The sequence below is a fragment of the Amphiprion ocellaris genome, chromosome 22 (genome assembly GCF_022539595.1).
Source record: "Amphiprion ocellaris isolate individual 3 ecotype Okinawa chromosome 22, ASM2253959v1, whole genome shotgun sequence".
Lineage (NCBI taxonomy): Eukaryota > Metazoa > Chordata > Actinopteri > Pomacentridae > Amphiprion > Amphiprion ocellaris.
In genome coordinates, this window is record NC_072787.1 from 8,526,185 (window position 1) to 8,542,702 (window position 16,518).

Here is a 16,518-nt window from a genome sequence, read left to right on the forward strand (position 1 = left end):
AATGATACACCAGTTCTGTTTTGTACTGTCTGTTTTATTATCTGTTCATTGATGGCTAAGCATGTTTACAGAGAACTAAATTAAATGTTTCATCCTCAGAAGTGATTCATACCCACCAGTAGACCCACCAGCAAATCTGCTGTGGCAATCAGGGTTGCAGACTTGGCACAAGCAACTAGGAGCCAAACTGCAGATATACTCTGCCCCCTACTGGCCGTATTGAGCAAATGAAATGATTCTTGCTTCCTGATTTGACAAGTGTCCTCAAAACCGCTTTTAATCTTTGGATTACTTTTTCTGCAAAAGCAATCTTGTGCAGAAGCAAAATGTCAGTGCTTATTGTTTAGTCCATCAGTATGAATTGTCCTGGATGAATACTAAGAAGAGTGCTGACTGTACATTTTCAGGTAGAAACAAGGTGTTGTCAAGTGTTGTCATAGCTGAGCAAGAAATATTTGGTATTGAGTAGCCGGAGCATCTTCTCCAGAAAGACCTATTTTCTTAGAAATCATTGCAGCATTAGTAATGCAATAATTTTGTGTTCTCCCTCCTTAGTACTTAGCGCTAAATGTCCTTTCCTCTGCTGTTTTGCTCTCTTTCTCTGTCCAGAACATCAAGTCTTCCATGTCAGCAGAGCGTACCAAGGGTTTCTGTCATGTTGTGGTGTCTTCAAACCTCAGAGATGGCTTCTCCCACCTCATTCAGTCTGCAGGCTTGGGAGGCATGAAGCACAACTCAGTCCTGATGGCCTGGCCTGGAACGTGGAAACAGTCCAATGACCCACAGTCGTGGAGGAACTTCATTGGTATAGTGCAGTAGACAGTTCAAACTGAACTGGAGTGTATATGAATATATAGAGAGATAGATAGATGTAAACACACAGTGAAAGTCACTATAACACTTTATCTTTTGCATATTCAAATAACTGTTTATGAAATAATTCCATCAAGATGGCAGTGACTTAATGTCTCACAGACTCATACTGATCGATAGGCCATGTCTCTCATAGACGCTCTCTCTTTCTGTCCATGCAGAGACGATACGGGAGACCACAGCAGCCCATCAGGCCTTACTTGTGGCTAAGAATGTGGACAGTTTTCCCACCAACCAGGACCGGCTAGGGGAGGGCACTATTGATGTGTGGTGGGTGGTTCATGATGGAGGCATGCTAATGCTGCTACCATTCCTGCTGCGACAGCACAAGGTTGGTTGTGTTTATCTCTGGAATCTCCTCAACCCCAACTAATATTTCTTTGGATACATTCAGAATCATTTCACTTCCTCCATTCTATGTCCTCATACTCTCCTTCCTCTTGACCATGTTTTACCACATTCCATCTTTCCCTGTTTGACTGTTGTTTTTCCTTTTCTTCCACATTAACTGTCTTTCCCTCCTCCAGGTGTGGAGAAAGTGTAAGATGCGTATCTTCACTGTAGCCCAGATGGATGACAACAGCATTCAAATGAAGAAAGACCTCCAGATGTTCCTTTATCACCTGCGACTGGATGCTGAGGTGGAAGTAGTTGAAATGGTGAGGTTTTGATTTACAGAAGAGCACAGCATTATATCCTGTAATGGGACCTCCTGTAATAGTCCTCAAACACAATGTTTCATATGTTGAGGATTCGTTTTTTTAAATCATAAATCAAATCCTCCAGATATCCAGAGGTTCAACAGGAACCTTATTCAGAGAACTGTGTACATTCTGTCAAAAAAGTGACACATATGACACGCAGATTTACAGATTCATTTACTGTATTAAATTTGAATAACAATTGTTCAAATGTGGAACTTTATGGTGATGTTAATATGACACATCTGTACTTTACAAAACGTCTAACAGACAGACAGACAGACAGACAGATAAACCTTAAAGACAAACAGTATTTGTCTTTCCAGCTCGTGTTGGTTACAGTTTTTCTGTCCTCTCCGTTGCAGCATGATAATGACATCTCAGCCTTCACCTATGAGAAGACATTGATGATGGAGCAGAGGTCTCAGATGCTGAAACAGATGCAACTTTCCAGAACTGAGAGGGAGAGAGAGGTAAAGTACACTTGAACACAACCCTGTCCCGTGATCAGTTTGTCTGTAACTGCCTTCCAAATCAGTGGATGCCATATCTTTCTATTTGTGTCTTAGAGTAGATATTAATGAGTTAAATAAACATACCCAGAGCCAAGATGACATTGTTGGTACTGAAGTCATTTTAGTATCTTACTTTTCGTGTATGTGTACATACAAAGTAATGACTAGCATGAATATCGTCACAACCCATTTAATAGGCTGTTGCCTACAAAAAAGATGATACAATAGGTAAAAAAGTCACTCTGTAGGTCATTTATATAAATGACAGTCTACATAGTGAAATGACAACATCATTTAAGTAATACCTGGCCAAACATTAAGCTATATGACAATTGGCCCCTTTCCCTGTTCATCTACCACCACCTTTCTGGGCCGTGCCACACCGCTCAGATTCAGAGTATCACTGACGAATCGCGTAGCTCGATCCGGAGGAAGAACCAGGGTGGTGCCGAGAACGCAAACCTCAGCCGGCAGTCCTCAACGGCGGAGGACACACAGGAGGATGAGGTAGCTAAATTTTGTCAACCCATTGTCCCTCATTGTTAGACACACAGGCCCGTCTTCACAAAGCATCTTTGGCTACAGTTGTTGCTAGCTATTTGACAGTTTTTAATAACATTTATCGTCATCACGGTTTAACATCTGGATTCAGAAAATCCAATTTAACTGTCATGTTTACCAGATGTCAGACATGGATGGTCAGTTTTGAAAGCTCATTCTAATGTAGATGTGACATAATGGTATATATACCCAGTGTTGATTAAACATTAGTGGTAATGTAGGTAGTGTATTTTCATCTGAATGTTAGCATAAACACAGATTTATGGACATATTGATCTTTCTAATCTAAAGCATTGGTATGGCAGGACAAATATAATCAGTGATCATCACGTTGGAAACGTTCAAGCTGTTGTTTCCTGATAGTTGAAAGTTTTTCCTGAGGTTTCCACCAAGTTTGCCAAGCAGTAGTTTAGATTATAGCATTTTCTGTTCAGCTGACGAGCCTTAATGCAGCAGTCTCTCCCATGCTTCTCTTAAAACAAATGTGTGAAACATGTTTTTGGTCTCACATTAGGGGCTGTCTGTGAGGAAAAATGTTCTTTAGATAATCCATTGTGCTTTTAAAGCTTTTCAGCGTGGGCTTATTCATAACACACATAAGCGCATGGCTGAATTACCATGTTCATACAGTGTACTGGTACTATTCCAGGACACTAAGATAATAGATAACTATGTTTCATCAGAGACTTTGCTGCTACTAGAGCAGCTCAATCTGGCTGAAACCAGTTGTTCCCCTGTAGGATGCAGCATTGTGAAGCTGTGGTTAGCCATTGAGCATTGGGAAGTCTGAAAAATGCCTTTAGCCCTTTAGTAAGATTACGGGCTAATCACCTTATTAATATCCCTGAAAAAGTAGCAGTTTGATCATTCCAGATAGCATGCATCTTGTACAGCTGCCTTTTAAACTACACGAGCAGATTGGAGCAACAGTAGTGCTCCTTACAGTGTAGTCATGAAGAGCTGCTTTGTGAATACCAGCCAGTCACACCCTGAAACTGCTGCCCAGCCTCCCCTCACCTCCATGACCCCACCTCATCCCCACTCCCCCAAAACTGTGAATGGAAAAAGTGGACAGTATTGTCTCAGAAAAGTGAATAGAATTCGTCTTCACATTTTTTGATGCTGTTAAACTCATGCATGTGGTTTATGTTAAAACAGTCTAAGCCGAGTCTGTACAGATGGTAATTTAGAACGCGTTTGTTCAGGACAGGCTTTACTTTGATCCCACTAACTACATAGTGATGATTCTCTCCATTCTCTCTCCATTCTCTTAACTGTGGCGTGACAGCACTGTCCTCTCTTTTTTTCTCCTTTTACCTTCCTCACAATCATCATCATTTTGACATCTCCCACTCTATTGACATTCATACCTCGACCCAGAGTCCATACCTTTCAGATACAGCCGGTAGTGACAGGCAGAAAATATCTTCAGGGAACACCCATCTTTCAAAAAACATCACTTTTTTGTCATACATAAGTCTATCTAAATGAATTTAAGAACTAGACACTGAAAATATAATTGTTGCATAAACTCCTCTTAAATTGAATATTTAAATTAAGAAGCCCTAACATGTTGCAATATCAACTTGCTGACAGACTAATACACTCTGTTAATGCATTCATCAAATATGAACTGGCACCAGTGAACACAGAGACCTTTAGTCATAGCTTTCTGGTGCATAACAAACTCATAATTCATTGTGATCCATGTTGATGGTAGTTGTGTTACTGTTAACATTGTGCACTGTAGCACAAACACAAGGACAGAAGTGAACAAAGCTGCCGTCAAACGTAAGGAAACTAATATTGAATTCTAATGCTGATTTATTTTAGTACTGCTCTGCCATGCTGTGCTGTGCTGTATCATTGCTCTACTACACCTGCGTTAATACTTCATAAACCTGCTTTATATTTGTTTAAATTGTATATTTTGAGCATGTGTTAATATTTGGAAGCCCTGTATCTAATATGAACTGTTAGTTGACTTGATACTATACCTTCACCACCACCACAGCTCTGTTCTCGTCAGCCACCCATAAATGTTTCAGTCCTTGCTGGGACCTGCAGGTCCATGTGTGTTATTGTACAGGTTTGTATTAGTTTCATTATTCATTGGGGCGGTTTTACCCAACTTTTCACATCTTGTAGAAAGACAGTTGTTGGATCCTCTTCATTCCTTGGCCCCAGTTTGTAATTGTTTGTTGTACTTCCTTTGTCTGCTGGCGTTCTGTTGCTTTTTGCAACATTTATTCACCTCTGTTTTTGATTCCTTACCTTCCCCAATTTTTCCCCTATATCTCTCCTTTGTTTTGTCTCTCTGGAATTATCTCGGCCTCTCAAATCTCATCACTTCCATCATTCTAATCTTTTCTTCGTCCCTGAGTATCTTCACTATGCTTTTTTATACTACTTTTCCCTATTTATATCATATTCTACTTCTTTCTTCCATTCTGTTTCATTTCACCTTTCCCCTCAGACATCTCGTGGTTTTTCTCATATCCACACATCCTTTATTGTTTTCCTTATTCCTCTCTCTGCCTTTGTTCCAGGCCCAGCTCATCCATGACAGGAACACGGCATCTCACGCAACAATAAATGACAAGGCTGACACTGGGCCCGAGCGGGTTCACATGACCTGGACCAAGGACAAGCTCTTCACGGAGCGTAACCGTAACCGCGAGTGCAACACCAATGTGGCTGTACGCGACCTTTTTAACATGAAACCGTGAGTACATGTTTGTTTACAAAACCAACTACCTCTGTACATTTGTAGTTGAAAAACTAAAAAGAAAGAAAAATAGCAGTTTTGCCCTGTGGCTCTGTTCCTTTAAGGACCAGATTAGAGCACTCTCAAGTGAAATATACTGCTAAGTCACATGGTGTTATTGCATGTGCCTTGTGAGAGACATTTGCACCATTTTGAATTACTTTTCACAAGTTTAACTATAGAAAGTATCACAGTGATCTGTGGCACTTTACTGAGGTCACTTCAGGATAGTGCCAAAGCCTCAGTGCAGGGTGCAGCATGTGTAGCTGTAGTGGTAGTACTGACAGGGTGAAATGGGACAACTGTGTGCATGGTGTGTGCATTCAGGCTGTATTTGGTGTGTGTGCGCATGTGTGTACACGTTCAGCCATTTCAGTCGTAGTGCATGGCCGGACCACACGCACACCTTATAGACTAACACTTTCTCATCGCATACTGTCCATACTATCAGTGTGTGGACTTCATCAGGTGTGTCCCAGTCCACTCATAATCATTTCTAAAGTTTGTAATTCAAATTTGTCAACGTAAAGTCTTACAGGATAGGAAGAACTGGAGGCCACCTTTTTACAAAGCCTCATAAAACACACCAAACGGATCTATGTCACCATCTGGGGTTTACTCGAGTCACCTTGGGGTGTCACAGCAAGTTGTGTGGGACAGTTGGAAGCATGCAGAGTGGTGGGGTGAGCTGCAGAGCTAATGTAGAAGCATCTAAGCCTGTTTCTGTTGTTCTGTCCCATTTTCCTCCTTCTAGAGAGTGGGAGAGTCTGTAAGTCGCATTCTCTTTGCCCTAGACCCTATGTGTGTTCTGCTGCTGTGGTGACTGTAGCTCTGTTCAGTGTCCTCCAGGTCATGTGCTCGTGCGTCTGTGTATATCTGTGGTGTCCTTGTTTGCATGCCCTAATGTGCATGGACGTCATCTTCCAGCTTCTAACAGCATGTTGGTGTGAAACGCCTCTGTTGATTTAACCTGCATGTACAATTTATAACACTGTTCATATGCATGAAAAAATATATGCTTTCTATTTACCTTAAAAACAATAGGCAAAAGCAAAAAAGTTAATTTGGCCTTCACATTAAATTCAAAGAATGTTCACTCAGAATTGTGACATTTGCTACTTGAATGTAATGTGGCTTCTGGCAGTTGATAGTTCTGGCATCTTGATGTGCTGTATTACCTGTGATCTAAGATTTTGATGTTGGTGATAAAGAGGCAACATTTAAAGAGACGGGAGATGCTTTTTGATCATGGTTGTTGTTAATAAACACTTAAACAACTACAGCATGTGTTCACTATTTAAAAACAGTAAGTTTTAACAGGAAGTAATGAAACCATGTTTGGAGTTTGATATTGGATGTCCCATGGTCTTAAAATGATACCTCTTTATTGGAATTCAAAATGCTTCAGCCCCCTAACTGAGCCTTTTTCTTCTCATTTGTGTTTGCAGCTAACATAACATATGCTTTAAGTAAAATGTACATTTTTCCTTGACAAAATGTTATTATTGTTTATTCATGTAATTATATGTGTGTGATAGTGTTTTCTCTATAAGTACATTGTGTATTAGTTTTCATTATCAAGTTTGTAAACATGAGACTTCACACTAAGTTTCCATTTGTAGGAGGGAATACGTAAGATTTGCCTCTGAAGTTGACATTTCTAAGAATTTTCCAGCATGCAGCTTTGTTTTTTTTTCTTTTTTTTTTTTTTAACAGACATTTGGACTTGTCGCAGCAGGAAAAGCACAGGTTAAAATGATCACACTATGGCTGAATTCCAGCTGGCTAAGTCCTTATAAAGGAACCAGTATTTTCATGCTGTCACACTGCCAACTGTGACTGTGTTTACAGTCGCACGAGTACCCCTTTTATGAGATTTATCCTAGTTTTGATAAGATAAGATAAACTTTATTGATCCCACAGTGGGGAAAGTTCACCATTACAAGTTCAACGTTATATTCAATGATGTGGCATTTTCACGGAGAACAGAGAAATCTGGTTATTCGTATCCCTGTATCGATGATAAATGCTACTGTTATGCTTACTGGTTAGTGTGTGCTGTCTATGCAGACATCTCTGATTTTACAAGCCAAACCAGCAATTTAATGTGACATTTCTGCAACTGTTAGCCCTAACTTTTAATGACTGTAGCCGTTGGGAATGTTGCTTGTAGCCAGCTAAGCACCGTTTGGTGTAAATGTGGTTTATCCCGCTTGACTAGTGTCAGGCTGTCATTGCTATCATGGAGGACAAGGGAGTGGTGGTTGAAGATGTGCAGCCATGACTGGTAGGATAAGGTCTTCATGGACAAAAAAAGCACCATATTAGTAGAACGTTCTTTTTACTGGCAGTGTGACTCAGTTAAAACATTCATGAGACCAAAGGGAACAACAGGCCGAGCACCAGTTCCATTACAGATAAGAATTGCCATTTTCTTGTACCAATTATGTAGTTTTCAGAAGTGTTTACAAAGCGGTGCCTGTAACTAAATGTAACAGTATCGTTTTTATTCAAAACTAGCATAAGGGCTGATGCAAGTTGCTGAAATCAGGACTTAAAAAAACCTGATCATAACCAGAATATTCAAGCCCATGTAAACACAGAAATTAATGTTATTAGTAACATCTGTGCTTTTCCTACTGTAGTAAGTTAAAAGTTGTCCTAAATCCATAGTACATACCAGATCTACAGTATTTAGTATGTACATGACTACATACAAATCATCACAGTGTACTGTTTTAGCAATTGGTGTACAAAATTAAGTCAAGTTTTTTCACCACCGTCCAGAAGTTAACATATTTTCAAGCTCATATTGTGTACTGACAACACACTCAAAAAGTGTAAAGACTATATTCTATAAAGTGACTAAGAAGAATGAGAACAGCGTGATAGAAGATACCAATTTTTACACTGCTCTAGTGTGAACACAGTGCATACTCACAATACTCAAAGCTTAGAAGTAGTATGTAGCATGGAACTGGCAAGTCTGTGGGAAACTATGTGCTGTGACTCAGTGTCCCATTGAGCACTTGAATCAAAATCTCAGTGTCCAGAGAGAAAATCTCTTCTGTTTTCACACGGGTTTTATTAGTACTAAAGAAGGGTTTTATAACCAGTCAGATGAAAGCCAAGGTTTACGTAAGTATATTAATGTTTTCTTCAGTGCTGCATTTTCTCACTGTCAACTTTTTGTTAAACTAGGAACCAGTCAAATGTTCGCCGCATGCACACAGCTATCAAGCTGAATGAGGTGGTGGTCAACAAGTCGCAGGGAGCTCATCTGGTTCTGCTCAACATGCCTGGACCTCCACGGAACAGAGGAGGAGATGAAAACTGTATCCTTACAGTGGCTCTAGCTGATTTCTGTCATATAAAAACAGTTTACCAGATTACAGTGTAGAAACAGTGCTATTGTATGAGAGGTCGTAATACTGAGAGTTGTCAGCTAGATCTGTAGCTCCTCTTGACTTTATAGTGCGTTTTAACTCATTCAGCTCTGCAGCTGCAACTTTGCTGTTCTTGTTCCCATCTCATTTGCATGCCATCATTTTTGGCTGAAATGGGAACCTGCTTCCAGAGAAAATCCCCTAAAAGCCACTTTACTCTACCTGCTCAGCAACAAACAGCTGACAGACTCAGACATTTAGCAGCTATAGAGGCACATACATACCACAGGAGTAACTGGAGATGTGGTCAAAAACATGATGCCTACTGGATAATAATGTCCCTCAGTATCTGCTGGATGTGTAAATAGGAAACTGTTCTGCTAACACGCTAGCCTTGTATATTTGAAGGAGATTACACTCACTGGCCACTTTATTAGGTACACCTTGCTGGTGAAAGGTTGGACACCCTTTTGCCTTCAGAACTGCTTTAAGTCTTCATGGCATACTTTCAACAAGGTGTTGGAAACATTCCTCAGAGACTTTGGTCCATATTGACATGATAGCATCACACAGTTGCTGCAGATTTGTCGGCTGTAGATCTATGATGAGAATCTCCCGTTCCACCACATCCCAAAGGTTCTCTTGGATTGAGATATGGTGACTGTGGAGGCCATTGGAGTACAGAGAGCTCATTGTCATGTTCAACAAACCAGTTTGAGATGATTTGAGCTTTGTGACATGGAGCATTATCCTGTTGGAAGTAGCATAAGAAGATGGTCCACTGTGGTCATAAAGGGATGGACATGGTCAGCAACAATACTCATGTAGGCTGTGGTGTTTAAATGATGCTCAGTTGGTGCTAAGGGGCCCAAAGTGTGCCAAGAAAATATCCCTCACACCCTTACACCACCAGCAGCCTGAACCGTTGATACAAGGTTGTATGGATTCATGCTTTATGTTGTTTACATCAAATTCTGACCGTCTGAATGTCGCACCTGAAATGGAGACTCATCAGACCAGGCAACGTTTTTCCAATCTTCTGTTGTCCAATGTTGGTGAGTCTGTGTCAGTTGTTGCCTCAGTTTTATGTTCTTAGCTGACAGGAACCCAGTGTGATCTTCTGCTGCTGTAGAACATCTTCTTCAAGGTTGGACGTGTTGTGGTTCAGAGCTGATGTTCTGCATTTCTTGGTTGTAACCAGTGATTAGTTGAGTTCCAGTTGCCTTTCTATCATCTCCAACCAGTCTGTCCATTCTCCTCTGACCTCTCACATCAACAAGGTATTTTCATCCACACAACTGTCACTCACTGGATATTTTCTGTTTTTTGGACCATTCTGTAAACTCTAGAGATGGTTATGAGTGGAAATCCCAGTAGATCAGCAGTTTCTGAAATACTCAGACCAACAACCATACCACATTCAAAGTCACTTAAATCCCCTTTCTTCTCCATTCTGATGCTCAGTTTGAACCCCAGCACTTGTCTTGACCACGTCTACATGCCTACATGCATTGAGTTGCAGCCATGTGATTGGCTGATTAGCTGTTTGTGTTAACAAGCAATTTAACAGGTCTACCTAGTAAAATGGTCGGTGAGTGTGTATGTCAGTAGCAAACGGCAAAGTCTGAATTTTGGGGAAAAAAAAAAGTTTTTTCACTCACTTGAGCTGTGTTTTGGTTTAAAAGATGGAAAGACCTTTTTCATGTAAGTTTTGATGTAACAAACGTTTAACTCCGTGATCAGCTGATTAGTTCTTTCCACTTCATTGTCTTCACCTACAGATACCATGTCCGTTACCAGCTCTCTGATGAAAGATATTTACAACTTTCCCAACTGAAAACATTAGTTTCTGACTTCTCTGTATTGATTACAGCCACATGTACTGTAGCCTATATCTCTACCTTCTGACGACAATACACAGCCTAGTTCATTTGCCCAAGAGTAGTAAATGGAAGCAACCCTAATTTGCATTTTCTTTTTTTTTTCCAGAATTTAAAAAGTTCAGTTCAAGTTTGCTTATCAATTAAATGGAAACACGTCTATTGTTGTTTGATAGAGTGTAACGTGCTGTACTGTACTGTGCTGTCTGGTTTAGTCTCTGTGTGCCTTCTACCTTGACTGCTGTTGTCTCAGACATGGAGTTCCTGGAGGTTCTCCTCGAGGGTCTGAACCGGGCCCTCCTGGTGCGAGGCGGTGGCCGTGAAGTCATCACCATCTACTCTTAAAAACACTCTCTCTCCCCATCCTGCACACACAGGCATGTTGCCATGGACACCGGTCACCGGGCATTTTGGGGGAAAGAAGCCTAATTTGTTTTTTATGAAGGGCGGGGTTTGTTGGAAGGCGGGACAACTTGTGATTGCCAGACAAAGACATCAGAATGAAGGATTAGCATTGAATTAGTCGACTGACTGAGAGAGAGTGTGTCCACGCTGGGCCACAGAACCTCTGCACTAAGCGAGGACTGAGCATAGAGACACTTTATATCTTTCATTTTACTCTGAAAACTTTGTTCTGTTCTGTTGAGTCTTCTTATTTTTCCCTCTTGTGTTGATGTTGTCAAGTTACTGGCACTCACTGTGTAAAGATAAGCAAAGAAGTGAATGTTGTCAATCTGAACCTCATAGTTTTTATGTTGTTTAGTGTATTGACTCTGGGAGGTGCAGAGACCTGCTAGACCTAAGAAAAACGGGCACAGAGATGAATGTTACAGAATGGATTTAGGTTAGGGAGTATGTAGTAAAAAGTCACCATTTTTTTAAGTTCTACAGCTGGAAGGTCACTCATACATACTAAATTGATATCAGACCCACTTCGGTGATTTTTATGGTCTGCATCATTATTTGCAACCGGTGTTTTCATTTAAACTAACTTCTAATAACTTTTTTCAATCTGAACTAGTCTAAAACATCTTGGTTAGATCGTAGAGCATTCACATTGCAGAGCAAAGGGAGGGCTCATCTGACAGTGTGTCAGTGAGTAGAAAGGGAACAGCCAGGAGGATGCTGAGTGTGCACCAGGTGTCCTGGTTAGGTGGGTGGGAGACTCTCACATTATGGGTACTGCTATTTCATTTTCCACCTTTGAAAAAGTTTTAATAGGGACAATAGCCATAGCTAATAGTGCGCTTTACATGGACATGTACAATTATTGTGTTTGAGGTAGTGCTCGGTTGGGAACAAATAGATTTTTTTAAAGTTTTTAATCCAAGAGCTGTTTGACAGCAGACAGTAGCTTAATAAAGGAATAGATTCATAGGTTCTCATATTTAGTCTGTAGTTTGCCCTCATTATTTTTGTCATTTAACAAAGTATACAGTCAAAATGTAAAAGCACAAACTGACATGTGTATTCGTGTGATTTTTCCCATACTGACATAGTTCCAGCACTTTTGACTTTGCACTACCAACCTTTCAGCACTTAATTCATTGTGTACTTACACTCAGTTCTTTCACCTACAGTGACTCTTTCTGTTGGTCTACACAAGTACATTCTGAACTAAAGACAAAAGGATGCAGACAGAGAGTAATTCCATGCTATTTAATACTCATGTTTCAATGTTTTTATATTTTAACAAACAAAAACCTTTACGCTTTGAGTCCCAGACTGAGTAGATGAATTGTTATGTAGGAGAAAAAGTGCCAAAATCACTATAAAAGAAACTGTGGAAGTATTATTCATGCAGCTCAGAGCATGGCCATACTGTAGCAACTGATTTTTAAATTGGCAATCTGTAATCTTTGGAAACATTTTTAAAAAGCACAATTGTGATATTTTTTTTATTACCAAAGTCCTCGGTTATGAATGAATGAGGTAATGCAATTAATAGCACAATTTCAAGGGCATTTCAAAGCATCTAATACATGCTGTAAAAAAAACCACTTGTGATCAGAGAAACAGGAGAAAAGGACTGTAGCCCTCCTCATGAGTACCTCCACAGTTTCTTTTCAAAATTAGCTGTGCAGTATTTTGTAAAGCAGAAAGTCATATTTTCCCATACAGGAAAAAAGTGAGCTTCTGATCATCAGTTATGCAAAATGTGTGTTTTGTTGTGTTTTGTTCAGTTGTTGATGTATGCCTGTATAACTGTAGTTACCATCTATGTAGTGTTTGTTACATTATAATTGATATTCTGTTACTTTAAGTGTTAATTTTCAGCGAGAAGGAGGCAGAGAGGAGCAGTTTGCATGAAGAAGGCACTAGTTGTCAACTTTTTGCATTTTGATTAAAACCCACCAAACACACAACATGCAGAACACAGGACTGAACCCCCTCATGATAAAGTGGAATCGTGGACTGAAAGTGTTAAGAAACATGGGGGGAGCAATCAGGATGAAATGGACTGATGAAATCTGTCACTTACTACATGAAGTTCAATGTTACTGTTTTCTATTTTAGCCACCAAAGATAAAACACAATATAAATAAATTGCTTAGTTTTAAGACGATTCAGTGATTGAAAGTTGTAAAGATAAATTATTAAAGAAGTTTCTTTTTGTTTTAACCTGGTTACTGAGCTGAGTAGTGGTAGCTGTGCATAAAGAAAGCAGAAAATACAGAAAACCTTAAAGAGAGGATGCTAAATATAAAGACATGTTTCTGGAGGTAAATAGAGCTGTCGGCAGTGTGTGTTTCTAATGTGACTGGAGATTGTTATCTACCTCAAGGTGTCACTGAGGCTCAGCTGAAGAAAGAAACTTGTTCAATCACATCTGTCACCTGGATTTGTAAAAGGATAATAGCCTCAGCTATGTGAGAGGACCAGCAGAATATTGTGTATGTGTGGGTGTGTGTATGTGAGTGTATACCCAGCATGTTACTGTGCAAAGGTGGTGAGACTGTGTGTTTCTGCTGTAGTCTGACTCAGTTGGCAGGCCTCTTAGGCTGGAGTCACTTGTGGGCGCACATGTAGAGGATGGTAGCCCTGTAAATTGTATTTGTGCCTCTCTGAGTAATTAATAAAAGTGCTGAAATAAACCAAATGTTGCATGTGTGCTTGTTCTACTCACATGATCGTTGGAGTGAAAGCCTCATTCAAGAATTAATGTTTTACCAAAAATATTTTTTCCAAAGGTCTCAGTCTAAGACTTTTGTGTGCGAAGGTGACTACTTGAGAGAAAGACATGATTTGTCAAAGAGCCAAGAGCATAGTAGAGCATGTTAAGCATGCTAACATTTATTTACTGGAACCGTCCGTACCATGGACTGTATACAACACACGAGTCTGAAAAGTGAAACCAACATGAATTATTCTTTCTAACTTCCAACGGGGTGACTCCTCTGGTTGGAAAAAGAAGTCTAGAGAACTGAATCCTACTTCTAACTTGATTTGTTACCTCAGTAAACATTTTCCTAATGAGTTTATGATCTCAATCACTAGTTGTAAGACTTTTTCATTTAGTAAATGATGGTCCTGTTTAGAGTAAAATAGATGATTCTGACCTGATGATGGCACTACATGACAAGTCAGGAGGAACCAAAATCTTCAGGGCACAATGAAACACCACCTAATGTCATGACAGTCCAAAAGCTGACAAAACTTAACACTTTAAACCACAGCCATAGAACACATGGTGATGCTAGAGGAAAAGTTATAAAATCATCAAATTCAGTACTCGATATACTTCGAACAAGGCTGAGCAAAACCACCAGCTGACCCATAGGGACCCTGACAGATGGTTCTCACATTTCAACCTAATCTTGAGGCCTTGTCTCATAGACAGGCTCTATTATCCATACATGTTTATGCTCTTAAAGGGGCCATGTTATACAAAATGCTGTTTTTCATTGTTGAACATGATTGTGTGTTCCCACTGTGTCTACAGAGCCTCACTATGCAAGTTCTTCTCTCTATATACCAGAACCTGTGTCTTTGAGCAAGTCAGTCACGTTTGCACCCTGTTTTAATGGTGGCTGACTCCTCCTACTAGCCAGAAGTATTACAGCCATGTTACAATTAACAGTCTGTTCATGTGACGCTTCAAAGATGGTACAATATGGTACCTTCAGACAAAAGTAAAACTGGGTCAGGACTCTGAAAATTATGGGTTGTGAGATGATAGCAGTAAATTCTAATGCCCCAAATGATGATTGCTTCTTTAAGTTTTTGTTTCTTTCTTTTGAATACTGCAGTTTTACTCTTCTAAATTTTATTTATGTGAAACAGTTTCTGAACAATGTATAAACGGGCAACCTATGAGGAGTTGCTTTTAGCTTCATATAAAAGGGTCGCAAGCAAAACTGTTGGAAATGCTGCAATGTGTTCTTTGACTTTGGTTTACTTTGCAGGTAATAACTACTGTTTGACAAAAGCATACTTAGAAATGGCAGCAGATGTGTTTGGAGTATCCAGGACAGTGGTGGACGTGTAGACTAACAGTTACACACCCTCTGTCCTCATGAAGTCAGGACTATGAACAAAAATACATCACCTTCATCTGCACTCTGGACTAATGTAAATATGTAAATAAGAATTTGTAGTCTACACGCACACACACAACTGCACTCTCTCACAACATACACTGCACTTCAGTTTAAAATCCACCTCGTTATAATTGATGTGACTTTTTTCAAATTTTCTATTGTTTTTTAAAGTTTGTTCCTTATAATGTCTTGTTTTTACACAGCATCGAAAAAACGGTCACTTTGCATTTCACTGCATATACTGCACGAACAAGAGACCAATTAAAACTCCTGAATCTTGAATGTCTTGAATACTGGTCAGGCCACATTCCACCACTAGAGCGCAGCCTTGTCTTCACTTGAAACTGGCCCCATGCTGCAGCTTGATGAAGAAGCTGATAAGCTGTTTATCTGTGAGCCAAATCAAGCATGAGCACATTTTTGTGTCACCTGAAATCCACAGATACAGCTCCAGATGCATGTCACCACAGTGACAGGTTTACCGTTCACTGTACTTCCTGTGTACAGCAGGATGTCAGGTTGTCCTCCTGTGCTGTGGGAGGTATGAGCTCCTCCTGCCCCATCAGCACCGCCCCTCCTATCTAACTGGACAATCTGCTATCCAGCACTGACAGGCCTGACCCCAGCTGATCACATGGCCCCTATCTCACACAAACATCCCTACCGACGTCTGATTGAATCAGAGCGTGTCCGTGAGGGAGGGAAGGAGGGAGAGCATACCAGAGACTGAGTGAGAGCGTCATGTTTGCTGTATTTACAGTTCATCCCTCCCCATCCAAGTCAGAGCAACTGTTACTGCCATTACTATCAAGGTTTTCTGTTGGCCTTAATGATGCACAGTACAGGGAATGGCAGCGACTTTTTAAAACGCTCCTCAGCTTCTCCTGAGCTCTGTTGGTGTAACTTGAGGAGGAAGCTATTGTGTGTAGCAACACAATGAACTTGAATCATCTGACTAAACAACCCCGTGTACAGAAACGCTGCTGGTTACTTTGATTTCAGCAAGGAGCCACACGTTTTATTTCGGGTATGTTTCCAACAACCACTTATTCTAATGAAAGCTCTCTGACATGAACACCACTCAGCTTTGATATTTGACAGCCTACAGTTGTCTTTCACCGCTTTGTGTGTAATCTACATGTACAAAGTCCTGACTGTCTCTCTTCTGTTTGCGCTGTGCATTGTTGACCAAATCAGCAGGAGACATCGAGTACAGATATGTGATTGACAAAGTCACTGACATTTTCCCTACGACCATGGACAGAAATAACAGCTAAGTGATGTGTGCGCTCCA

At 40.3% G+C, this 16,518-nt stretch overlaps 1 protein-coding gene across 8 annotated transcripts in view; it reads left to right on the top strand.

Moving 5' to 3' along the window:
- Positions 1 to 13,783, top strand: part of slc12a7b (solute carrier family 12 member 7b) — a 68,745-nt gene extending 54,962 nt beyond the window's left edge. For 3 of the 8 annotated variants that reach the window (XM_055007100.1, XM_055007102.1, XM_055007103.1), the window contains exons 18-27: positions 610 to 805; positions 1,035 to 1,204; positions 1,401 to 1,532; positions 1,940 to 2,047; positions 2,480 to 2,596; positions 4,665 to 4,739; positions 5,200 to 5,375; positions 6,172 to 6,186; positions 8,619 to 8,752; positions 10,937 to 13,783. In XM_055007100.1, coding sequence (XP_054863075.1) covers positions 610 to 805; positions 1,035 to 1,204; positions 1,401 to 1,532; positions 1,940 to 2,047; positions 2,480 to 2,596; positions 4,665 to 4,739; positions 5,200 to 5,375; positions 6,172 to 6,186; positions 8,619 to 8,752; positions 10,937 to 11,028 — 1,215 coding nt within the window. In that variant the 3' untranslated portion in view covers positions 11,029 to 13,783. The remainder of the gene's footprint in view (positions 1 to 609; positions 806 to 1,034; positions 1,205 to 1,400; positions 1,533 to 1,939; positions 2,048 to 2,479; positions 2,597 to 4,664; positions 4,740 to 5,199; positions 5,376 to 6,171; positions 6,187 to 8,618; positions 8,753 to 10,936) is intronic. The other 5 variants (XM_023262660.3, XM_055007104.1, XM_055007101.1 and 2 more) reach the window with 4 other exon arrangements.
- Positions 13,784 to 16,518: the final 2,735 nt, after the last annotated feature.